Here is a 25,731-nt window from a genome sequence, read left to right on the forward strand (position 1 = left end):
AGAGAAAAAATGATTATATGCTAAAATGAAGACTTGATGTAACTACAGTACCTAGCACAGAGGTAAGAGAGAAAAGCATGGTATTTACATAGGGAGAAATATATCGTATTAGCTGTGCAGATGAACCCAAATTCAGTCTACCGTTATAAACATTTTCAACTGATGAGATTAGGAATTATGAAATACGTCTTGAAAAACAGATGCATTTAAATTTTAGTTTTCTGGAGAGTATCCTGCCCTGACCATAAGAAAGCATGGTCTTTAAGATATCCTTTGACCTGGTAATTTTTTACAAAATAAATTTATTTATTTATTTTTTATGTATCTGTTTTTGGCTGCATTGGGTCTTCGTTGCTGCGTGCAGGCTTTCTCTAGTTGTGGCAAGCAGGGGCTACTCTTCGTTGTGGTGTGCGGGCCGCTCATTGCGGTGGCTTCTCTTGTTGTGGAGCATGGGCTCTAGCCACGTGGGCTTCAGTAGTTGTGATACGCGGTCTCAGTATTTGTGGCTTGTGGACTCTAGAGCGCAGGCTCAGTAGTTGTGGCTCCGCGGCATGTGGGATCTTCCCAGACCAGGGCTCGAACCTGTGTCCCCTGCATTGACAGGTGGATTCTTAACCACTGCACCACTAGGGAAGTCCCTGATCTGGTAATTTTGGATAAAATACTCAAAGGAAATGGCTCCAGAGGGGAAAAATAGAATTTATACCAGTATTTATAGTTATATACATATTATAAACACATTTGTATATTATTTATATATAATATACAATATTTATAAACAAGTACATATAAACATACACACACACATACACGTATACACACACAAACAGAACCAATTACATGCCCCTTTTGAGAACTGGCAGAGCAAGCATTAGCAAAATGGAATAAAGTTGTTAGAAATGATAATAAGCCCACACGCTTAATATTTGGAAAGAGCTGCATGAAATAAATTCAAAAAGAAAAGCCCTGTGTGGTCTTTGTTTCAGAGATACAGGGAAGCAGAAGGCTGTCGGCTGCTGTCTCAGGGACTGGATATTCTGCAGCAGAATAGATAACCTGGAGGAAATACTGACTAAATAAGGCAGTTTCAGGTGATCAGTGCTATGAAGAAGATTAAGCGCCGTGGGATCGAGAAGAGTTTAGGGCAGAGGGGTGATGCTCTTTTGGGGGTGATGGTGCGAGGGGGAGGGTTCTGTGAAGGAGCCAGCCAGGTGAAGGTGGGGCTGGGCAAGGAGCGCTTCCAGGGGTGGGACAGCACTTTGAAGCCTGTCAGTGCCCTTCTGGAATGAGTTGGGCACGTGTGAACCAAGAGCAAGCCAGTGTGGCCAGATCGTAGGCAATAATGGTAGGTTTCCTGGATTACAACAGAATAGTTAACTTGGGAGTGACTCCAATAGCCGGGCTTTACTTTTTTACGGTTAAAAAATTTTTATTGTTTAGTCGTGGAATTACGGTGGAAGTACAGAAGTATATGAACCAAGCGTATGTTTTAAAGAAGAAAGATAAAGCAAATAGCCGTAGACTCACCACGAGGTTATGAACTAAAATACCTTGAATCCCCTTGTAGCTGTCTGACTGTCCCCCTCCCTTGCTTCCAGTGGTAAACATCGTGTGACTTTTGAGATAATGACTTACTTGCTGTTCTGTAATTTTGTGACCTATATGTGCAATCCAAACATAGGGTTTAGTGTAGCTTGCTTTGAACTTTATATGAAAGAGCCATACTGTGTGTATTCTTTCATGGCTTGCTTCTTTCTCTCCAAATTGTGAGGTTAACCTGAGTTGATACATACATTTATTGTTATTTTTACTTTATAACATATGAATATAGTATAATTGAGTCATCTGTTGGTTGTCGTTTGGTATTTGCTTTTCCAGTGTTTGGCTATTGCTGTGGTCAGTTCTGCTATAGAAAGTACATGTCTGTAAGTACACATGTGCAGAAGTTTATCTTGGGAATTTACCTAAAAGGTCAATTGGGAGTTGTAGGGTATCATCAAACTTACAAGAAAATGCCAAAGTACTTAAAAGGGAATGATACCAGTTTTTACCCTCGCTGGCAGTATATGAGAATTTTTGTTGCTGGACATACACCAGTTCTTGAGGTTGCTAGACTTAATTACATTTTGCCAATCTCATGAGTGTATTGAGGTAGGTTTTCTCTTCACTTTTATAATCACTAATGAGTTTTGAGCACCTTCTCATGTGGTTTTGGGCCATTTGGATTTCCTTTACTTCCTTCTGTGAAGGGCTTTTTCAGGCGTTTTGCCCCCTTTTTTATTGGCCTTTCTGCCTTACCTCAGTGATTCATAGCTGTTATTTGTGCCTTCGGGGTGTGTGCTTTTCTTCACTCTTTTTATGTCTTTAAAATTTTAATGCAGTCAAATTTTTTAATCTTTCTATATTAGTCTATTTATTGCTTTGTAACAAATCACCCCCACCTCCAGTGGCCTAAACAGCAGCCATTTATTTATTTCAGTTTGGACTCAGCACACTGGGCAGTATGGTCTCATCTGGACTGCCTCCTGCATGGCGGGAAGCTCTGCTTCTGAGGGTGGGATGTCTGACCGATGGGGCCATAGGTAGGGGGCCTGGGCGACATGTCTTTCATCACCCAGCAGGCTAGTGTGGGCTTGATCACGTGGACGCCAGAGGCTTCCAAGGGAGTGGAGCGTGGGTGTGCAAAGGTTCTAGAGCTAGAGGCTCCGAATTAGCACAGTGCCACTTCTACCACATTCTTTGGCCGCAAGACCAGCCCGGATTCAAGGGGTGGGAAAATAGACGCTACCTTTTACCCGAGGAGCTGCAGAGTCCCACTGAAAAGAGAAGCTCCTACAAAGGAGGGGTGGAGAATTCAGACCGTGCTTGCAATCCATCACATTATACATTACGGTTTTGCTTTTCTTCTCCACTCCAAGGGTAAGAAATTACAATCCTGTATCATCTTCTAAAAGGTTTCTGGTTTAGCTTTGGAAGAAAGAAGTTTCAAAAACTGTGACAGTGGAGGATGTTGATAATGGGGGAAGATATGCCTGTGTCCGGGCAGGGAGTCTAGGGGAAATCTCTGTACCTTGTGCCCAGCTTTGCTGTGAACCTAAGACTACTCCAAAATAGAATCTGTTAAGAAAAAGTAAAACATGAAACCAGACCATGACAGCAACTGAAAGAGCTGGTGAGCATGATTAGAAAGTTTAAGAAGTGAGAGGAAGCAGCTTGTCGAGGAGGGCATTGGGGAACCATTGTACTTAATGATTGGAGGTCAAGAGTTGGTTAAAAAAAAAAAAAGAACATTTTCCAATGTAAAAATAATTTTTTGCTTTCATTCCTTGTCTGTTAGCTATAATACAACGACTAAGAAAGAGAAGATTGCTGCTCCTACTATCTTACCAACTTATTCAAAACAGCCCTCAGCATTTATACTGTGTGCTTCGCTTTTGTTCATATTTAGTTTTTTGCCTGAATACTCTTATCAGAAATTATGGATTGTGTTTTGTTCAACTTTTTCAGTTTGCTTGACCTGAAGTTTTACTTTAACACGATCTGTCAGTATTCATTGTAGTGAGCCAGGATCCATACGGGGTGCAGGAGTCGGGAAGCAGCTTCTTTGAAAGTGCTTTAGACCAGAGGCAGAATTGTACCCTGGTGAGGGCATGGGTTTTGGACAGATGGCTCTGGAATAGATCAGACTTTTGCTGATGTAGTACCTGTGTGACTTTGTGCGAGTTATTTAACATCTCGGAGCTTTGGCATTCCATGGTTAAATAGAGACTCTCAAGAGTATTGAGTAAAGTTAAAAATACACCTATTCTCTAGCATGGTGCATGGCCCATAAAATAACTGTTCGCCTGTTGTAGAAGTTGGGTTTTCCACTATTTTCTATGACGACAATAAAAAGAAAGAAAAATGAGGACCTGTAGGTCTTTTGCAGAATGAATTCTTTCTGCCACTTAAGCGTGGCCTTTGGTTTCCGTTCCTGCTGCTGTTTTCTATGAATACTCTTTGAATCCTCTGGATTTCTCTGGCTGGAGTTGAACCATCAGTTAAGGGCATCTGGTTGGCTGACTTTGAGCTTTGAGACCCTTAATATTTGAAACGCTGGCAGCCAGCTGGATCTCATCCAGCCCTGGGAGATACTATCAAGTGTGTGTGCTCCTAATCATAGACGGAACTTCTGCGTCCGGGAAGTTCTGACCTGAGTGAGTAGAGAAAGGGAAAGTGCTTCTGGGAACAATATATATATTTCTCCCGCACCTGCTCCATCCCAGAGCATTAGCATGGAAGACAAGCCACCAGAGAGTGCCCGGGTGGGATGATGGGCCCCTTGGCCGAGGAGTTGGGTTGTGTCTCCTCACAGATCACGTGGAGGAGAGCTCTACAGCTCTGCCATCTGAGGAAGAATCAATTCCTGCTGAGCCTTGACCTGAGACAAGGACCCAAGTAATCACTCCATCTTTCTTTCCAGGTCTTTCGGCAGCCCAGCGGAAGTTTGCTCATTCACTCAGAGACTTCAAATTTGAGTTTATCGGCGATGCAGAGACTGACGATGAACGCTGCATAGGTGCGTAAAGACCGGGTTTTGGTTGGCTTTCCTCTGCTTTGGCCATGAAATAATCATTCCTTTCTTCTTACAGATGCTTCGTTACGTGAATTTTCTAACTTTTTGAAGAATCTGGAAGAGCAGAGAGAAATTATGGTGAGTGGTGGGGTGTAAAATAACAAGTCCATCTTTAAGTGGGGTGCAAATCTGGGTAGCTGGTTCTGGTGGAAGTTTTGGTGCATTTGTCCATGGATGAAGAGTGCACAGTAATGGAAAGATCCCCAGATGAGGTTTGGGGAGCCTGGATTTCTAGTTCCCCAGGGGTGCAGACTATCCTGGATAAGTTGCTGGACCTCTAGACCAAGACCCTGTGTCTTCATCTGTAAAAGGCTGTGTTGAAGTATATCAGTGCTTTCTAGATTTTTGTTAGCCCTGGAGCAGTCGCATTTAAATCGAGACTCACGCAGAATCTTAATATGTTAAGAGGACAAAAGCAGAACATCTTATAGAGAGGACAGCAGGGCACAGCTGGAGCTTGCCTCAGTCTTCTGTGGATTTCTAGGCTGTGTGGAGAGGAAGAGAGCTCGAACCTGGAAGTCCTTAAAATCCCACTTTGCCTTGAGATACATGATCACAGTAGTAGTGAATAATAGCTCCCCTCTGTTGAGTGCTTTCCATGTGCCGGATGCTACGCTGAGTGCATTGAGTAGATCCTATTTAACATGCATTTTGAGGGTATTGAATAGTATTCATCCACCTTTCTGAAAACTTTGTATTTCTCTCCTGATATTCATTGAACAAAGATTTACAGCAGACTCGCCATTGGATTATGACACATTATCTATTTTCACCAGTTTTTTCAGGTTTTTAAAAAAAATGACCATCTGTTTTTTCTGTGTTCTCGAGAATGAGAACTACCTAGAATTATGTGGAAGTGTACCTGTATGAGGGGGTTCAGATGTGGTGGTAATAATATTGAATATGGCAGCTAAGACAATTAACCTTTACTCTGTGCGTGGTACTGGTCTAAGCTGTTTACCTACGTTTAAGTCATTTAATTCTCACATCAGCCTTATGAAATAGACTCTGTGATTGACCCCTAACTGACCAATGAGGAAATGGAGGTGCAGCACCTTGCCCAGGATCGCATGGCAGCTGAGGGGTAGAGCCCAGTCAGGCCACAACCAGACACCCTGGACCACCTGCCAGCGTGGCCAGCTTCCTAGATGTTGCTGCAAATCTGGCTGGTGGCTGGTGGGGATTTCTAGCTGGTAGAATTGGAGTAGGAGAAGAAGTAGGAGGAAAGCACTGATTTTTGACTGAGGCATGACAGAGACCTATGGCCTCTAAAAGCGCTAGTGTAATTCGCACTGCACCCTAAATTCTGAGATTATTTGTGCCTATTGTAAATACCGAAGCGGGCACGTGAAGGTACTGTGCTCCCACTAGGTTTTTTCTGGTACAGAGTGACATACATAACCCTTATTCGTGTGTTCCTATAGTCACAGATCTTTCAAGCTCTTTAGAGCAGTCTAAATGTGAGAGTGGATAACGGCAGTGCCATGAAGCCACCCTTCTATTGCATGAAGTGGGTGCGGACGTGTGGGTGGTAGAAGTGCGCGTTCTTAGTTTATGTTCATAGTATCAACTTTCTGTGCTCAATCCTCCTTGATATTTAGTTGTATTTTCCTGGGATCCTGAGCATTCAGCAAATATGTATTTGATCTCCTTTTACGTTTCAGTTACCATTTAGAATCTGAGCACACAGCCGCAAACAAAGCAAAGCCCCTGCCCTCACGGAGGTTACATTTTGGAAAGGGGAGGTGATAAATGAACAAATGTATAACACATTGTCAAGTAGCAGTAAGTGCTACAAAATGAAATTGAGGGAATTCCATGGTGGTCTAGTGGTTAGGACTCTGGGCTCTCACTGCCGAGGGTTCAAGTTCAATCCCTGATCCAGGAGCTAAGAGCCCACAAGCTGTGTGGCGTGGCCAAAAAAAAAAAAAATGAAATTGAGAAGAGCAAGGAGCCAGGGCACCATTACATCTAGAGTGGCGAAGGAAGGAAGGCCTTTCCAGTGGAGAACTATGGAGGCATCCTGGTATCTGGGGGAAGAGAGTTTCAGGCAGTGTGGTGCTGGGGTTTAGCTCTGCAGAAACACAGAGTGATATTCTATAGTTGGCCCTCTGTATCCACGGATTCTGTATCTGCAGATCAAAAAATAATTGAAAAAAATTCCAGAAAGTTCCAAAAAGCAAAACTTGAATTTACCACGTGCTGACAACTGTTTACCTAGCATTTACATTGTGTTCACAACTATTTACTTAGTATTTTCATTGTACAGGCATACCTTGTTTTGTGTTTTTTTAGTTTTTTTAAAATTATTTATTTTTGGCTGTCTTGGGTCTTCGTTGCTGCACGCGGGCTTTCTCTGGTTGCGGTGAGCAGGGGGCTACTCTTCGTTGCGGTCCGCGGGCTTCTCATTGCGGTGGCTTCTCTTGTTGCGGAGCATGGGCTTCAGTAGTTGTGGCTTGCGGACTCTAGAGTGCAGGCTCAGTAGCTGTGGCGCATGCGCTTAGTTGCTCCGCGCCACGTGGGATCTTCCCGGACCAGGGCTCGAACCCGTGTCCCCTGCATTGGCAGGCGGATTCTTAACCACTGCGCCACCGGGGAAGCCTCCATACCCTGTTTTATTGCACTTCACTTTATTGTGCTTCGCAGATGCTGTTTTTTTCATATATTGAAGGTTTGTGGCAACCTTGTGTCAAGCCAAGTCTTCAGGTACCATTTTTCCAATAGCATTTGCTCACTTTTTGTCTCTGTCACATTTTGGTAGTTCTTGTTATAGTTCAAACTTTGTCATTATTATTATTATATGTGTTATGGTGGTCTGTGATCTGTGATCTTTAACAGTACTATGGCATAGAAATCACACCTCACTGAAGGCTCAGCTGATGGTTTGCATTTTTTAGCAATAAAGTATTTTTTTAAATTAAGGTATGTACGTTGTTTTTTAAAGACATAATGCTATTATTGCATACTTAATGAATCATAGCACCGTGAAAACATAACTTGTATATACTGGGAAACCACAAAATACGTGTGACTCGCTTTACTGCGACATTCGCATTATTGCAGTGATCTGGAATTGAACCTGCAATATCTCTGAGGTCTGTCTGCCTGTATTACATATTGTAAATCATCTAGAGATGATTTAAAGTATATAGGAGGGTGTGCATAGGTTATACGCAAATACCATGCCATTTTATATAAGGGACTTCAGCATCCTTGGAGTTTGGTGTCCATGGGGATCCTGGAACAGTCCCCACTGGATACTGAGGGACGACTGTATTTCCTGTTTTTGTTCCTTGAGATGAGTTGGCTGGAATGTGGTCTTAGCTCCAGGCTGTCTGATAAAGAAAGCATGGTTCTCAGAGTTCTTGTTAACTGACCTATTGATTTAATCTTCAGCTATGATGGGGGTTGATGGGGTCTCTGTCTTAGGCAGAATGAGGATGACAGGGCTGGGTTTCCAGTGCTGGGTAGAAGTAGGAATAGGATGTTGTCTGTATAAGGCCACGAACCTCAGAAAGGAATGGGACAGCATGTTCCAACCCATTTGCGGGAATGGCAGTTCCTGCCGGATAGCAGGAATCTATCCAAAGGCAGAAAGCAGTGGAGGGCAGTTACTACCAACCACAGAATTAACAGGACGCCTAATGCTTTCTTAAAAATTATTAGCTTAACTGTTTGTTTGTTTTTGTTTTTTTTTTTTTTTGCGGTACGCGGGCCTCTCACTGCTGTGGTCTCTCCCATTGCGGAGCACAGGCTCCGGACGCGCAGGCTCAGCAGCCATGGCTCACGGGCCCAGCCGCTCTGCGGCATGTGGGATCCTCCCGGACTGGGGCACAAACCCGTGTCCCCTGCATTGGCAGGTGGACTCCCAACCACTGTGCCACCAGGAAAGCCCTAGTTTAACTTTTTAGTTTGGAAAATTTTGAGCATGCGCAAACAGAAAGGAAAATATAATTAAGCTACATGTGCTCAATATTCGCCTTTGATAACCATTGCCACACAACCAGCCTTGTTTCTCCTATACTCCTCACCACCCCACCGCCATTGTTTTGACAGAAAGCCCAGTATTACATCGTTTCATCCATAAATACTTCAGTGTATAACTCTCAAAGATAACTCTCTTTATGAACCAAAATATACTTGTCACGCCTAAAAACAAATAATAATTCCTTGAGATTACAAAGAATTAGGCCATATTCATTTTTTCCCCTGATATTCATTTACATTTTGTTTCCTCCTCATGCCTGCGTCCCGTAACAGTCGGTTTGAATCTGGATCCAAATACGTTGCATTTGACTGATAAGTTTCTAAGTCCCATTTAATCTAGAGGTTTTTCTTTCTCCCTTTTCCCCCTGACAGGAATTCCTGATACTCTTCCATTCATTTTAAAAGACCTTTAAAATAGCACTCTTCCTGAGTTATCATTGAGCTATAATAATAAAATGAATAATAACGAAAGTGAAAAAAAAGGCATTTGACCCATATTGACGTTATTTGGGTGTTTCTGTCTAATCTTGGTAGTCGGTGATCACTTTTTTTTTACACCATGAAAATTGCGTGGCATCATTATGGCTACTTTTGGTTCATGAAATAGCTTTGAACACTTCGTAGACAACAAATCTTTGATGATTTCCTCGACACCAGCCTGAAACTTTTTTTTTGTGGCTGCATTGGGTCTTCGTTGCTGTGTGCGGGCTTTCTCTAGTTGCGGCGAGCGGGGGCTTCTCTTTGTTGCTGTGCTCGGGCTTCTCATTGTGGTGGCTTCTCTTTGTTGAGGAGAACAGGCTCTAGGCATGCGGGCTTCAGTAGTTGTGGCTCGTGGGCTCAGTAGTTGTGGCTCTCGGGCTCTAGAGCACAGGCTCAGTAGTTGTGGCACACGGGCTTAGTTGCTCCGTGGCATGTGGGATCTTCCCAGACCAGGGCTCAAACCCGTGTCCCCTGCATTGGCAGGCGGATTCTTAACCACTGCACCACCAGAGAAGTCCCCAGCCTGAAACTTTTGCATAAGAAAAGATAGCTCCCTCAAGAAGTATCCAGTGTGGCCCTGGAGAGTAACTGGTAAAAAGTGAATTAAAATATGTTATACTAAGTGCTAAACAAAAGTATAGGCTGTGGTTGCCTGGAGAGGGGAGCAGCTAAGCCTGTGCTGGTTGGGAAAGGCTTTGTGAAAGAAGCAGTATTTGAACTGGAGTTTGTGGGGCAGAGATGTGGCTTGTCGGGGGTGTTTGTGTAGTTTAACAAGCTCATACCCACCAACACAGGGACAAGGAGATAAGGAAGGCCTTTCAGGAGCTAAAGTGGATGCCAGTGCTTTCTGAGAACTTTGAAAAACTCGTGTTTTCCTTAAAATTGTCACAGAGTAGCAGCATGTTAAAAGCCACATATTAAAAAAGGCATGCAGGGCTTCCCTGGTGGCACAGTGGTTGAGAGTCTGCCTGCCGATGCAGGGGATACGGGTTCGTGTCCCGGTCCGGGAAGATCCCACATGCCGCGGAGCAGCTGGGCCTGTGAGCCATGGCCGCTGGGCCTGCGCATCCGGAGCCTGTGCTCCCCAACGGGAGAGGCCACAACAGTAAGAGGCCCGCATAGTGCAAAAAAAAAAAAAAAAAGGCATGCAAAATGATAGCTGTAAAACAGAGGTAGAAATATTCTAAGATTGGTTCTAAGAGTTTAACAGTCTTTATGGTCACTTAATCTTTAAAATTGGTTAGTGAGTGGGCACATGAAAAGATGCTCAACATCACTAATCATTAGAGAAATGCAAATCAAAACTACAGTGAGGTACCACCTCACACTCGTCAGAATGGCCATCTTTCAGAAGTTTACAAATAACAGATGCTGGAGAGGGTGTGGAGAAAAGGAACCTTCCTACACTGTTGGTGGGAATGTAAGTTGGTGCAGCCACTATGGAGAACAGTATGGAGGTTCCTCAGAAAAGTAGAGTTACCATATGATCCAGCAGTCCCCCTCCTGAGCATATATCCAGGCAAAACTATAATTCAAAAAGATACATGCACTCCTATATTCATAGCAGCACTATTTACGATAGCTGAGGCATGGAAGCAACCTATCCAGATGAATGGATAAAGAAGATGTGGTATATGTATGTGTACAGACACACACACACACACACACACACACACGAATATTACTCAGCTGTAAAAAAGAATGAAATCATGCCATTTGCAGCAACATGGATGGAACGAGAGATTATCATGCTAAGTGAAGTAAATCAGAAAGAGAAAGACAAATACCATATGATATCACTTATATATGGAATCTGAAATATGACATGGGAATTCCCTGGTGGTCCAGTGGTTAGTACCCTGCACTTGCACTGCAAGGGGCACAGGTTCGATCCCTGGTTGGGGAACTAAGATCCCACAAGCCATGCAAACAGAAACAGACTCACAGAACAGAATTGTGGTTGCTGGGTTGTTGGGGGGATAGGGAAGGAATGGACAGGGAGTTTGGGGTTAGCAGATGCAAACTATTATATATAGAATGGATAAACAACAAGGTCCTACTGTACAGCACAGGGGACTATATTCAGTTATCCTGAGATAAATCATTATGGAAAAGAATATAAAAAAGAATGTATACGTATGTATAACTGAATCACTTTGCTGTACAGAAATCAACAAAACGTTGTAAATCAACTCTACTTCAATTAAAAAAAGGTGATTAGTATTTCCCAAAGTCCTAAATTAAAATGATGGTGCAGCATAATAATTAGACATTTATAATTAAGGCTGAGTCATTAAAATGTTAAAAGATATCTATAATCTGTGTTTTAGAAGGCAAAGATCAATGCCAGATATTTTTTAAAAAGCTTTCCATCTCCTGAATAAATGTTAAAATGTAGGACTTAGGGCTTTAAGGTATGAAGACATGAGTCTGGAAGCTCCACAGTCAGGAAGATGTGCTTGTTTGTTGGGTTTGAGCCACTGGGTGTATCTGGTCACGTGCCTCCTCTCTACCTCAGTAGGCTAGATACACATGCATAGTTGAGCAAACACTGTGGCCAGCACTGTGCCAAGCGCCATCGAGACAAAGGCATCGTTCCTCCCCTTGAGTGGCGGGCTGTCTGCTGGGGAGATTGCTGAAAGCGTGCATTGTGGTAACAGTTATTGGGGAATTCGGGGAAGGCGCTTTGGAGACATCATTTCTGGTCTGAGTTGACACATCAGAGTTAGCCAGGGAAGGAAAGATGGAAGTGAAGCCCCAGTTTCACTTCCTTAAGGGAAAATGGATTGAATTTGAGAATGAAGGAGGACTATGTTTGCATATCACTGCCCTGCCGCCCCCCCCCCCCCACTAGTGTCCAGCTCTGTAGCTATTCAAATGAAGTGTTGGAAAGTGGAGAGAAGGCCAGTCTGGGAAATCAGTGGTTCCCTCCATGTATGAAAGTCAAATTTCTTTGAATGGATGTGCTATGTCCTTGAAAAGGCCAATATTGCCTTTTTCAGGACAGTGTTTTCAAGCGAGTAGTTTTTCCTGATAAGAGAGCCGGGCACCATTAGTGGCCAGGATGGCTGTGTCGCTTCCGTGCGTGTCCTCCAAGGAAAGTCCTGTGCGGTGTTTCCCTGCCAGAATTCCGGACGTGGTCCTCCCTGGCGTGGCAGGACATGCTGTACTTATCTGAGGTGGGCAGCTGTCCAGGAATTTAAGGACTTTTAAAATAGTGCTGTCGTGTTCATGGTGTTCTTTTGAAAGCCCTTCATGTTGCATTTACTTCTCTGCATGCATCCCGTCATCCTGTCTTTCAGTTTTTGTCTGTTGCTGAAATGTGACCCTCGGCGTCTGAAGGTTCTGGCGCATCAGGGCATTTGCGTGACACCCCGCGGGGGAGGGAAGCTTGGGGGAGGAGGGGATGCCGGGAGAGAGAAGCGAGAGCTCGCTGCCCGGTGGTGCACAAAAGGTGCTTGCTCCTCGTCCAGAAGGGGCCGGGGGCGACTGAGCTGGCCAGCAGACATGGGGGGTGTCTTGTCCCGCAGCTGCATCCTTCTCTCCCTTGAGCAGGAAGACCCTGTGTGTACACAGACTTATTTTTTTTTTGATGTGGACCATTTAAAAAAAATAAATTTATTATTTACTTTTGGTTGTGTTGGATCTTCGTTCCTGCGTGTGGGCTTTCCCTAGTTGTGGTGGGCTACTCTTCGTTGGGGTGCGCGGGCCTCTCATTTCGGTGGCTTCTCCTGTTGTGGAGCACGGGCTCAGGCATGTGGGCCTCAGGAGTTGCAGCATGCGTGCTCAGCAGTTGTGGCACTTGGGCTTAGTTGCTCCGTGGCATGTGGGATCCTCCCGGACCAGAGATCGAACCCGTGTCCCCTGCATTGGCAGACGGATTCCCAACCACTGCGCCACCAGGGAAGCCCCATGTATACAGACTCTTTTGGCTTTTGAGACCTCTTCCTTTCTTTTTTTTTTTTCCCTTCCCCATGTTTTTCCCCACAACGGATTTCACTCTTGTGAAAACACTGGGCCAGGGAACACTTGCTGGGTGATTGGCCTTGAGCTTCCGTCTGGATAAAGAAGGCACTAGGCTTCTGAATCCTGAAGGCTTTTGTTAATACAGTAAGTCCCCTACATATGAACCGAGTTCCGTTCTGAGAACCTGGTGGTTAAGTCTAACGAAGTTAGCCTAGGTACCCAACTAATATCATTGGCTATATAGTACTGTACTGTAGTAGTAATTACAGTATTACTGTACTGTAATACTTCTCTTACAAATAATGCATAAAAAACAAACACAAAAAATAAAACATTTTTAGTCTTACAGTACAGTACCTTGGAAAGTACAGTAGTACAGTACGACAGCTGGCATACAGGGGCTGGCATCGAGTGAACAGGCAAGAGGAGTTACTGACTGGAGGAGGGAGAGGAGGTGGGAGAGGGTAGAGCTGAAGGATTGTCAGCAATAGGAGGCGGAGGCCAAGCTGCAATTTCACTCATGCCTGACGTTGATGGAACGCATGTTCGCATCTTTGAAAGTTCGAAACTTGAAGGTTCATATGTAGGGGACTTAACTGTAGTTTAGATGCTTCCAGGCAAGACACGATGGGTGTTTCTTCAGCCCTCGTCTGATTTGCTTCACTCCTTTCTCATCATTCTTTCATTTTCTCAAGGATCTTACAGAAGCATTTGGTTAAGTGATTTCTATATCTTTTGGGAGTTTTGACACTGATTTTTGTTTCAAACTTTCTCTGACTCTTAAAATTTCAAAAGTCCTTCATGGTGTTATTAAAATAATGTTTGTTGGTTACAATGAACTAAATATCTTTTATTTCTGGGGAGGAATTTTTACGATATTCTTTCTTTAGTACACCCTAGGGCAGTGGTTCTCAAAGCTGGGTCCCTGCACTAGTAGCAGTAGCATCACCTGGGAACTTGCTAGAAATGCACATTCTTGGGTCGCACCCCAGACCTACTGAATCAGGAACTCTGGGGTGGGGCCCATCAGGCTGTGTTTTAATAAGGCCTCCAGGTTATTGTGCAACCTGCTGACAGCAGAACCACTGGCCTAGGGTGCAAGTGAAATCTCCACCGGCTTTCGTCATAGTCTTGTAGCTAGATCTGTCTGAACGTTGGAAACACTATGAATGGCTTTTTGACGACTTTATGCTTCCCAGGATGTTAAAGTAGTCTTCAAGACCATAAGCTTTTACTTGTCGTTTCCAAAGGTTTTGGACTATATTAGTTTATTGGACTATATTAGTTTATTATAAAGGAACAGGTTTCTGCTGTTCGGAATTTTAGCGTGCCTTAATTTGTGTTTAACATTGCTTACGAGTTTCTATAGTGTGATAAGTATCTAAGGTATTACATGCCATCGGAAAGATTGTGCCTTTAGTGTTATCTAATTCTATGGTGTATCAAACCTACTTTAATCAGTTCTTTTACAGATAAAGTGACACATTTTTTTTATGCAGAATTCTCTTGGCAGTCACATTCGGCTGGGAAAGAATATCCCTTGAACTTACAGAAACATTTCTCAGTTTAGTTTAAAAACTGTCAGTGTTGTACATTTTTTTTTAAACTTTTTTTTTTTTGGCTGCATGCAACTTGTGGGATCTTAGTTCCCTGACCAGGGATCAAACCTGGGCCCACAGCAGTGAAAGCGTGGAGTCCTAACCACTGGACCACCAGGGAATCCCCCCTGTCAGTGATGGAAATTCATGAAGAACTTTTCTCCTTGGAACTGACCTTTACAATTGGACAGCACTGTTTTTCTTGTACATTCATTACAATTCAGTCAGAGGCAGATGTCATTGTGAAACCTGTTCTTCAGGAATGCACCTTTTGAGATCTTTCTCTGACCTAGAATCCTCTAGAGGCTACAGTCGGGGCTAACTCAAATCAGGCTTCTGTCATGAGTGCACGTGTCACAGGCAGGAGGCCTGGGCTCCTCGCTGACCCTTTTCGTGTGCGGCCTTGCCTCCTGACTCAGTGTCTTTGCCATTGGTGACTCACTGTCATCTGTGCCGTCGCAGCCTTGTCATCATCAGATGCTCCTTCCCTACTGAAACTTACGTTTCCTGTGTTTCAGCTCCTTGGGCTTGTTCTCTGCTTCTGCGGAATCAGCTCGCTCTTGCCATAAACTAGTCAATCCTGGCGTGAAAGAGTAAAAAGCAGGTGTGGGTTCCTGCTGTTTACTCCCCCACCTCCAACAGGGGGCGCCAGAATGTAACCAGTCCGCGCAGTCGGCTCTCATCCAGAGGACTGGTTCCCTTAGTGGGAATTAGTTCAGCTGAATCCACAGTTTCATGAGGAAACTATTTTCATTCAGATCCTGTCGTGAAATACTCAAAGGTATGGCCTAGACTCCTAAAACAAAGAGCTGAGGGGGAACTTAGGGAAACTTAGATTTAACCCCTTCAATGAAAAAAAAAGGGGGGGGGAACAGGAACAGTGAGGTGGAGGGATTTGATTTACAGCACAAGTTAGTGACAGAGATGAAAAGAGCATCTTTCTCCCATCTCCTGGTCCTTGCCTTGAGCTCCTCGAGATTTAATACCCTCCCCTCCCCCTTCGAATATGGGTGAGGTGTATCCCCCAGGCAGCAGTCAGGAGGAAACGTGAATTTGGTTTTTAATTCTCCTGGCCTGTTTGGACAGCTGTAACCCCTCACTGCTTCAATCAGCAAACCACTTAAGGACCGCTGAAGGAAGAAATTATGAACCCTGATGGTGGATGGGAGACCTGCCATTGAGACCTTCTGGATGGGTCAAGGAAGTACCAGTATTAGTACCTAAAGAGTGGGTGCTGGCATCTTGGAAGAAAATCCCAGACGCCGTAGTATCTGGGATTTAAGGGAGCACCCCTTAAAGAAACGGTGCAGCTCCAAGATTCTTGATGGTACAGAGGAAGAAATGTGTGGGGAAAACCAGATATTGGTGACTGAGCTGAAAAGTGATTTGGAAGAGTTGGACTCTGAAAAAGCTTTAGAAATATCTGAAGTATATTTTGCTTATTGTCTTTTTAAAAAGTGTACACAAGAGGGATATGTGATAAAAATATATCTAACTGCCCAAAGAGCTTTTTCAGTAAATATAAAAGCTCTTAGAGTTAAGATAGTAAATGAAGATGTCATCATCATTTTTTTTAATAGTATGTGAAAATATGGAGTGTCTTAGTATTAGTGGCATGTTAGATTTAATGAATCGCAGTACTGCAGTGGTGATGGGAATTGTTAGAGGTCCAGGGGAAGACTAGTGGCCATGATAGTGTAGTGGAAAGAATATGGATTTTGGAAGCAGGGGCAGCCATGAGGCACCCCCAGATCTCCCGCTTCAGGGAGTGGAATCGACCATTGGGCCCAGCTGCTGTAAGGTTCCATCGCTGCTTTAGTGTGAAGGCCACGGGTCCCAAGCCTGCCCCCAGCCAGTGAGTGAGCACAGCAGGGGTACTAAAGCAGTCCCATTCCTGGGGACTCTGGAGTCCTCTGACAGGCAGCCTTGGCTCGAGGAGTCCCTGATGGTCTGGTCAGACTTTTTCTAGAACTGCACTGCAGTCTAACATGCATCCACCCCACCTTCCTTCTCCCACCTTGTCTCCTTCCCCTGGGGCCAGACCTGCATTGCTTGCCTCTTCCAGCCTCCCCTGGCTCCCTCTCCCTTTTCTCTCATAGATGTTTCCCCTAATAAATTTCTTGTATTTCGAACCCTGTCTTGGTGTCTGCTTTTTAGAGGACCTGGTCTAATCCAGACATAGACTGTTCTGAAGGAGAGAGAACGTGTCCATACAGGAGACTCAACGTGGGCCTTCACGGTGACTGTTATCACCAGCAGCAGGAAATGTTGCATTGATCCAGAAATGCTGTTCTTTATACTACTAAATTTGTGAGAGAATCCCACTTCGTTCATAAAACAAATATGTTTGAATGGCCATTATGAGCTGGGCAGTGTTCTAGCACCTGAGGATACAGTGAGGACTTAGGCCCTTTTCCAGGATGAGGTGTTTAGCTCGTGGCTGCATAGCAGAACGAGCTATCAAGGGCCTTTCTGCCCCAGGCCCTCCCTTTTCCCTCTTGGCCACTCAAGGAAGGAGCCCAGCCCTCACAGAAGGACTGGAGAGCTCGTCTCTTTGTTGTTGGTCAGAAGTGTAGGTGTTCTTTTCTGAATAGTTCTCCTTTCTACTTCTGTCTCTGTCTCGTATTTTCTTTCTAATTTTTATTGGAGTATAGTTGATTTACAAGGTAGTGTTAGTTTCAGGTGTACAGCAGAGTGAATCAGTTATACATATACATATATCCACTTTTTAAAATTCTTTTCCCATGTAGGCCATTATGGAGTATTGAATAGAGTTTGTCTCATATTTTCTCGATTCAGTAGTTCATTGCCTTCTTATTCATGAGGTTCCATTTCTACCTGTGCCACTGAGTAATACCATTCACCTCAGAAATTAAAATTTTCTTATTTAAAGCTACAAACCCACCAAATTTCCAGTTCTCTCATGAAGCTTTTACAGCTTTCTGACAGGCTTATCTTTTACTCCGGTGGGGTTTTATTCCTTCTCATCATGTTCTGCCCAAGTATTTATTTTGTCCAAAAAATACAAGCCAGGTCTTTATGTCCCTCAGGCACAGAGGGAATGAGGCTCGAGGTTAAATATCTGCACATCCTTATTAGGTTAACTCACTCCTACTAAACCCAATAGCTTTTGTTTGAAGATTCTCGATTTTTCCTAAGTATGATTGAAAACAACGCCAAAAACCTTTACTGGTGGGGTCTGTTTGATTTAAATAATGAGTAAAATTGGTACTTTTTTTCGATTAATGTCCTTCAAAACTGATGCTCCCCTCTCCCCGCCACAAACGCTAAGATATTTGTAGAAGACAGGCGTTAAGTGAACCTTAAAATTTTGTGATACAATGACCTAACATCTTTTTTGAGAGCTAGGGCATGGCCAAACCTCGAGGGAATTAACTCGGAGCAGAAGTTGTCAGACCTTGAGCTCAAATCCTCTTGTTTTGTTAGGTGTCAAGCTATTCAGAGTTTAGGATTGAAAGTTGATAAAAACTCGGGAGTTTTTATTCTTGGACTGTCTGAATGAAAGCATAAGTGTGGGAAGTGAAGTCATGAATTTGGAATATATGTCAGTATTTTACAAATTATGGTTCCTAGGCTTTTCAATGAAGTTGCCTTGGTCTGAAAGAATCAGACATCCAAGGAGCCATTTCATATTAATTGGCTCCTAATTTTCAGGTGTCAACTCTGCAGAATTAATGTGCAGTCCCTCTGCACCTGTGTCCTCTTTAGAGCTTTGTGTACAGGTTCATTAAGACGCTCTCCAGTTCTTGTCAGTTTGAGCTATTAGCACTATAAAATTTAATTTCATTTTTACATTAATTTTTTTTCTACCAGGAGGGATCAGCTTAGCCTGTGCTGTACTTAAAAATAAAATATCATCCAGGGATTTATTTATTTTGAAGTTAAAATTGCTTCTAGCATGATATACTCTTCTTTGTTTTACTTAATTGTGTTAAGTAGACAGAGAGCAGGTATTATCCTTCTTTATAGTTGAGAATATGCAGGCAACAAAAGAGAATTATTTTGCCTATGGTCTAAAAACAGAACTAGTTCGGACAAAGGCCAAGTGAGAAAATGTTGGTCTCCTATTTGTCTCTGCAGCAGGGTTCTTTTAGAAAAACCAATTGTGAAACTTTTTCATTTTTTGCCAACATTAGAGCCTTTTAAAAAAAAAGTGGGAGGACTCTATTCTTCGTTTAAATTTTCCCTTTAAGATTTGAGCCTAGATTAATGGGGGAAGGTATAGCACAGGGTGAGACTGGTTAGATGGAGAAAAAGGTAGCAAAGGATGCATGTGGATGGGGAGTAATCTCATTAATTAAAGTGAATTGGTTTAATCAGGAGAAAAATCTTGTTTAGGAATATTGAGAAAGATAGTACTGAAATCAGTTTGACAAGATTGTTTAAGGTTCTGAAATTTAAAAAATATTAATCTGGATTCTCAGTTGCATGGTCTGAACAGAAAGGGAGTTTATTAAAGAATATTAGGTAGCTTACAGTATCTTTATCAGTTTTGGGGAACCGGGAATGATGCTGAGAGTTGCACTACAGAGCTGGGCTTGGAGAAGACAGTCACCACTGTTGCCACCAGGTGTGTAGAACAGTACAGTGTGCACCAGGCAACACCACTGCCCCCTGGTGGTTGTTGGTAGAACTGCTGCATCTGGAAGGAATTGTTGCTACCACCCACCAGAATCTCTGTTCACTGTTTTTTAAGCACTAGCTTCCAAATCAAATTCTTGAGTGGGAACATCTGATTAGTGGAACTCTGGCCAGGTGCCAGGACCTCATGAAAGATGGCAGGGAAAGCAAGTGTCTGTGATTTTCAGCTTTTATAGTAGAAGGTGGGTTTTGCCCTATTTGGGAGGAGAATTCCTCAAACATAGGAAGGGGTTTCAAGTACCAGGTAGCCCAAAAGGGCAGATATACACCACCTATAATGTTTATGCCTGATTGTAAGGCAACACCATTTTCCCATGAAAAGATTAAACAAAAAATTTTTGGATAGCTTGAACTTACACACTTTTAGGTATGCATTTGTGTGTCTGCTAGATAATCAGATGTGTATTTTCATTATTTAGTTGATTAAATGTGTGTCTGTATTTAAAAATTAAATGTATACTTTAGGAATATTTTCCCCATTTATTTCATGAAAAAGTTATTCCAACTCTTGACGACTTTGACATTAGTGTGTTTATCACGGACACATTCGGAATTTTTCAGCACAGCTTTCCTCGTGGCCACATCCGTCTGAGTTCTTTGAGATACAGCCCCTTTTAAAATATCTTTCTGATGCTTTCATTGGAAATTTTACCTCAAGTCACAGGTACCCCCTTAGTGCACATTTGGACAGTCTCACTTAAAAAAAATTATCCCTCAGCTGTATTTTTATGACTTCCTTTTTTAAAAAATTTACTTGAAGTCTAGTTGATTTACAACGTTGTATTAATTTCTGCTGTACAGCAACGTGATTCAATTATACATATATGTACATTCATGACTTTCTTAATGCAACTACTTAGCTTGTTTTTTTAGAGCGGTTTTTATGATATTACTGACCACTTAGAAGTGGTCAGTAATATTACTGACTTATTTGAGGTCATCTCCTGAATGATAAATAAATCTCTTAAATTTCTTAGCTTCCCCTTGCGTTTGTAACCCAGACCTGTTTGTGAGCTCTAAGCAGCTGAAACTAGATGTGATTGGGGCCGTTTTAGGCTAAGATTCCTCAAACAATTCTTTGTTTATCAAAATGATGGGGAGTGCACTCCTTCAGGAGAGTATAAGAATTCTTATATAGGGCTAAGTCCCTTTTTTCCTAAGGGACAAGTTTGGGAAAAATATTCCTTATGTTCAGATATGTATGAGGATTCCTTGACATCTTTCTCAAGGTTCTGTTTCAAGGAAAAATAAGAAATATGTCTTTGCTGAACGGTTTCTTTGCTGCTGTTCTTGACGTTGGAATTGGAAAGTCGAGTTTTCGCTTCAGTCTAATGAAATGGGAAGTCTCTGGGCGGTCATGGGAGAAAATTGTGGAAATTCTCCTTTGCTCTCAGATTATGCATTCCTTTGGGGTCAAGAACACATGGAATCCAGGCTTAAAATAACGAGGTCCGTGGGGGAATGGACATAATTCCTCTGTTTCATTAGACTCAGTCTGTCCTCGTTAGTGCTGAGTGATTAGGAAGGCAGGACGTCGTGCTTTTGCTGGTTTATTCATTGTTTGACCTGGACTGAGACTTGAAAAAAATTACTAAAGATATCCTAGGATGCAGTTCTGCCTTTGTTGCCTTTTTACTGAATATGGGTTTCTGGTCCTAAGCCCCATTAGCATTAGAATGTATCAATACATCAGAACTTAGCCTTTGATCTCAAACGTGAGGGAAATTTAAAGGACCGGCAGTGGCTTCTCCCCCCACCCCCGGTAGAGTCTGATTCTCTTCCGGTCAGCTAGTATTGTCAAGAGATTCTCAGCGTTGGCTTAAACTGTAGGGGTAGGTAAAGATATTACCCTATCTTTTCTTTCCTTTTTTAGACATTTAAGCTCTCATATCCAAATGTCTTACAAAAAGGGGTTTCAGACTCTACCAGTGGGAAAAAATGTAATCCTTCAGACTGTTATCTAATAAGCTTGTTCTTTTACTTTGGATTGTGAAGTTTGGATGGATTCTGTGGTTTGCCATCATAAGGCAACATGGAAATGTAGTTTGCGTTTCTGCCTCTCCCAACTCATGTGGAATCCCAGAATCAGAGAGATGGGTGGCACCTCAGGGGTTTCCTCGGCCAACTTCCTCTCAGTGCAGGAATCTGTGACTCTGTCTCTGGACACCCTCACTTGCTTCTACTTGTTGATACAGAAGGAGTAGTGGGTGGGGAGGTGTCACATTACCTTGCTGGGTCCATTGTAATTTGTACTGAATTCCTCTTGATGGCGAACCCAAACCTGCTCTGTAGCTTCTCCTCGTTAGACCTGGTTTTGTCCTCTTCAAGCAAATCAAAATGATTTTTCCTTCTCTCATGTGGTACCCTTTTAAATATTTGAAGACAGCTTTCATCATTTTCCCTCTAAATGTTCTCTTCCTCCCAAGTCTCATTAAACACCTCTGATTTTTTTTTTTTAAACCTGTTCCTTCTACACGTTTTTAGCCTTCTCATCTCACATTCCTGCTTTGCCTCAGTTAGAGACTGTCTCTCTTAAAATATGGTGACCATACTGTCGAGATAGGTTCTGGTTTTACAGGACACAGTTGTATGATTACCTTGTTTGGATTTGAAAAATATATGTAACCTATATATGTGTTCATTATCTTCTAGGACAATTTAATTACTTTAGTTCATGCTGAACTTTCAGTTAACTCAAATTTTTAGGGGCTACGGCCCCTGTTAAAGTCCACTGTTAAATTCACATGAGCTGTTGTTAAGATACCTTTTGCACTTGAGCATTTGCCTTTCAAGACTGAAACCTGGCTGATTTCTTATCTCAGGCAAATTCTGTGGTGCCACTTTTGCATCCTTTTTAGGTCGAGAGCTACTCGAGCTGTGATTCTCTCATGCAGCGTTCAACCTTCCCTCCCAACTGTTGGTGCCTTGCAAACGTACATTTAAAAAATATACAAACATATAAGAAGTAAGAAGAACATCTTATGCTGTGATTCTCAAGAGAATTCTCTCAGGCAGGGTTGAGTCAACCATGGCCCATGGGCCAAACCCACCTCACCTATTTTATAAATGAAATTTTGATGGACCACAGCTATACTCATTGATACACTATGTATGACTGCTTTTGTGCTGAAATCGCAGAGTTGAGTAGTTGGAAACTGAGGCTGTATGACTCAAAGCCTACATTATTTACTACCTGGCCTTCTGTAGAAAAAGTTGGCTGACCCCTGTTCTAAGGTGAGACCAACTGATTCATTAACATGTTTTATGTTGATGTAGATACAAGACTATCCAAATCTCTTTCCAAGGCGCATTAGCAAGGCTTCTTTTTTTTTTTTTTTTTTTTTTTTTTTGCGGTACGCGGGCCTCTCACTGTTGTGGCCTCTCCCGTTGCAGAGCACAGGCACAGGCTCCGGACGCGCAGGCTCAGCGGCCATGGCTCACGGGCCCAGCCGCTCCGCGGCACGCGGGATCTTCCCGGACCGGGGCACGAACCCGTGTCCCCTGCATCGGCAGGCGGACTCTCAACCACTGCGCCACCAGGGAAGCCCGCAAGGCTTCTTATGACATTTTTTTTGGTGGCTGGTTCAAGTATTTTATGGGAAAAAATATAGTTATATAGTCTTATATGTGTGCTTATAAAAAATCACATTCTAAATTTGCTTTCTCTCTAAATTATTTGATTGATTTTTAATGTGTTAGTATTTGAAAGCGCTTCTCCATACTATTACCGCGGCTGTCTCTTTCAAATTTGGAAACTTTCCCCACCAGAAATTGTCTTAGAGTCTTAGGTGCCGTCCCTAAAGTTGGTATGCATGTACCTCTGGGAAAGAAGAGTCATGTTTTGGCATTAGAAAACTTCCACACACTTATTACTAGCTTCCATACACTTATTACTAGCACTTCTAGTAATATTATATAGCACTTCTGTGAACTTATAAAAGGAACTGAGAGATTTCATGGAATCTCTATTTTGAGAAAAAGAAGAAAGCCATCTTTGTTGTTCAATCTACATTGCCTTACTCTGAAGCATTTACCAGCTACTTCATGATTTTGTCCTTGAACAGAATGCCTAGGGTTCAATTCAGAAATGACATAATCAGACTTTCTTAAGGAAGGAAAATGATAATTTTAAATAAAAAATTCAAAAAAAATTAATACATTTTTTTAATTAAAGAATTGCATTGGAGTGGTGCCTGTCACGACTACTGTTTTCTTTGATTTGGAAACAGGCTTATTGATCTGCCAATGGTAAGGTGGAAACTCCTTATATATTTTGTCTACGCTAGTGCTCGCCCTTGAAGGTCAGACAAATATTGCATCAAATTCTCCAAGTGAAGGACAAATATAAAATTGCTCATGTGGAATCTTTGTGTCCTGGTCCTTTTGTGAATGACAGTGTTTACTCCAGGGTATGGAGTTTCAGGGTTTGAATTTTAAAAGGTCTTCGTGTACCCATGTTGTTGATGCCCACATCTAGCCCCGACTGAGCATCTCTGGGTCCTGTTCTGACGGCCACTGGAGCCCATCGGATCTCGTCCACCTCCTCCGCTGCTTCCTGACTTCTTCAGGGGCTTTAGTGATGCTGAATTGCTGGTACTTCCGTGCACTGGAAATGCTGTTTTCCCCTCTCTCATGGAGGGCCTTTGTTTTACTCTTATCCTTTGCCTGGAGAACTCCTGTACCGTGTTTCAGGCCCAGGTCTGCATTATCCCCTCAGGAAGTCTTCCCTCACCCAGGCAGCTTCCTGTTCTCACCCACACTGTGCACACCACATCATGTTACGCTGATGGGCTTACATCTCTCGGGCGTACTCTTACCGCAGGTGAATCGAACTGCTCACCTTCTCCCTGCCTTGCTAGTCTCACAAAGCCCAATGGATGTCCTCCGAAACTCCTGTTCACCTCTCTCAAAGGGCCTTCAGCCCAGGAAGTGCTCTCCTCCCTGTTTGTAATGATTCCTTCTTTCATGCCCCGCTTTATTCAGACTTCGCCCCACGCCTCAAATCTTGAGAACTGACCTTGCCTTGTACTTCTCGGAAAAAATAACTATCTGGTAGCAACTCCTTCAGCTTCTGTTCATGAAACCTACAAACCCATTTGAATGGGCCGTTGCTTTCTCCTTGCTTCCTATTACAAGGGCAGGCGGGATCTCTACTCCTGTGACGGGTCAGCATTCCGTCTCCTCCCACTTTAGAGACTTTTTTTTTTTTTTGCGTTACGCGGGCCTCTCACTGTTGTGGCCTTTCCCGTTGAGGAGCACAGGCTCCAGACGCACAGGCTCAGCGGCCATGGCTCACGGGCCCAGCCGCTCCGCGGCATGTGAGATCCTCCCGGACCGGGGCACGAACCCGTGTCCCCTGCATCGGCAGGCGGACTCTCAACCACTGCGCCACCCGGGAAGCCCACGTTAGAGACTTTGAACCATCTTTTCTGGAGTCTTCACGTGGGCCTGGAGATGTGCTGTCATTTTTTTTTTTAACATCTTTATTGGAGTATAATTGCTTTACAGTGTTGTAATGTTGTGTGGGTTTAAGTACTGATCTTCTTAAAAAACAATCTGCCTTCACTTTACCTCGTGTTCTGTTTCAACCATTGTCTTCTTTTGAGTCTGTCCTTCGTGGCCGTCCTTTTGAAGAAGGGTCGTTCCCACAAATGTCCTCACCCTTTATTTATAAACCAACTCCAGTCTGGCCCTTTCTCCCTCCTTTCCGTGGATATTGCTGAGATCTCATTCATTCTTTAATTTCTCTGCAGCTCACACAGTTAAACCCCTGTCTTGCTTCATCCAGCCTCCACGGACGATCAAATGTGGGTTTATTCAGGACCACTAGTAGGCTAGGTCCAGATGTGGATGCCTAGGAGATGATACTGGTGCTAAGGGAAGTGAGCTTTAAATTATTTTGAGATGTTGTGTGTCAGTTGGATCACCTTGAAAATGTATGGAAGAGCCTCTCATCTGCTTTCCCAGGTGGACCTTGGGGCATTCCGTATTGTTTCGAGTCGTCAGGATTCCTGGCATGTGCTGCTGTGTCCCTGCTCTGCTCTTTGGTTTGCCCTTGTTGCAGGTCACATGGCCTACAATATGAAGAGGATAATTATCGTATTTTGAAGATGATCCCTTTCCATTGACTAGTGATTGCTCTTAATTCTGTCTGTAGCCTCAACTCTTTGATACCTAAGTAACAAATTGTCAGGGCTGGAGTGAGTGAAGTCCAGTGGCCGGCCTGGGGAAGAGAGTTTAAGCAAGCTCTGGGCATCTCGAGTGTGGACAGGATCATTTTTTTCTGAGGATTCTGCATCTCACTGGATGAATGGTCTCTTTGGGAGAAACCCGTCCATAATGAAACACTGCAAAGGAGCCTAGGGTTAAATGAAGAATCCTCTCCTGTTGTAAGTCACTTATTTTTTTCTGTAATTTTAAGCT

At 43.2% G+C, this 25,731-nt stretch overlaps 1 protein-coding gene across 5 annotated transcripts in view; it reads left to right on the forward strand.

Annotated features, from left to right (window-relative positions):
- Nucleotides 1–25,731, forward strand: part of ARHGAP10 (Rho GTPase activating protein 10) — a 326,931-nt gene that overhangs the window by 78,318 nt on the left and 222,882 nt on the right. For all 5 annotated transcript variants that reach the window (XR_009540249.1, XM_060147720.1, XM_060147722.1 and 2 more), the window contains 2 exons: nt 4,463–4,558; nt 4,632–4,693. Coding sequence is in view for 4 of the 5 variants with exons in the window: in XM_060147720.1 (XP_060003703.1) it covers nt 4,463–4,558; nt 4,632–4,693 (158 nt within the window). In the remaining variant the exon portion in view is untranslated. The remainder of the gene's footprint in view (nt 1–4,462; nt 4,559–4,631; nt 4,694–25,731) is intronic.

This window comes from Lagenorhynchus albirostris, chromosome 4 (genome assembly GCF_949774975.1).
Source record: "Lagenorhynchus albirostris chromosome 4, mLagAlb1.1, whole genome shotgun sequence".
NCBI classification, from domain to species: Eukaryota; Metazoa; Chordata; class Mammalia; order Artiodactyla; family Delphinidae; genus Lagenorhynchus; species Lagenorhynchus albirostris.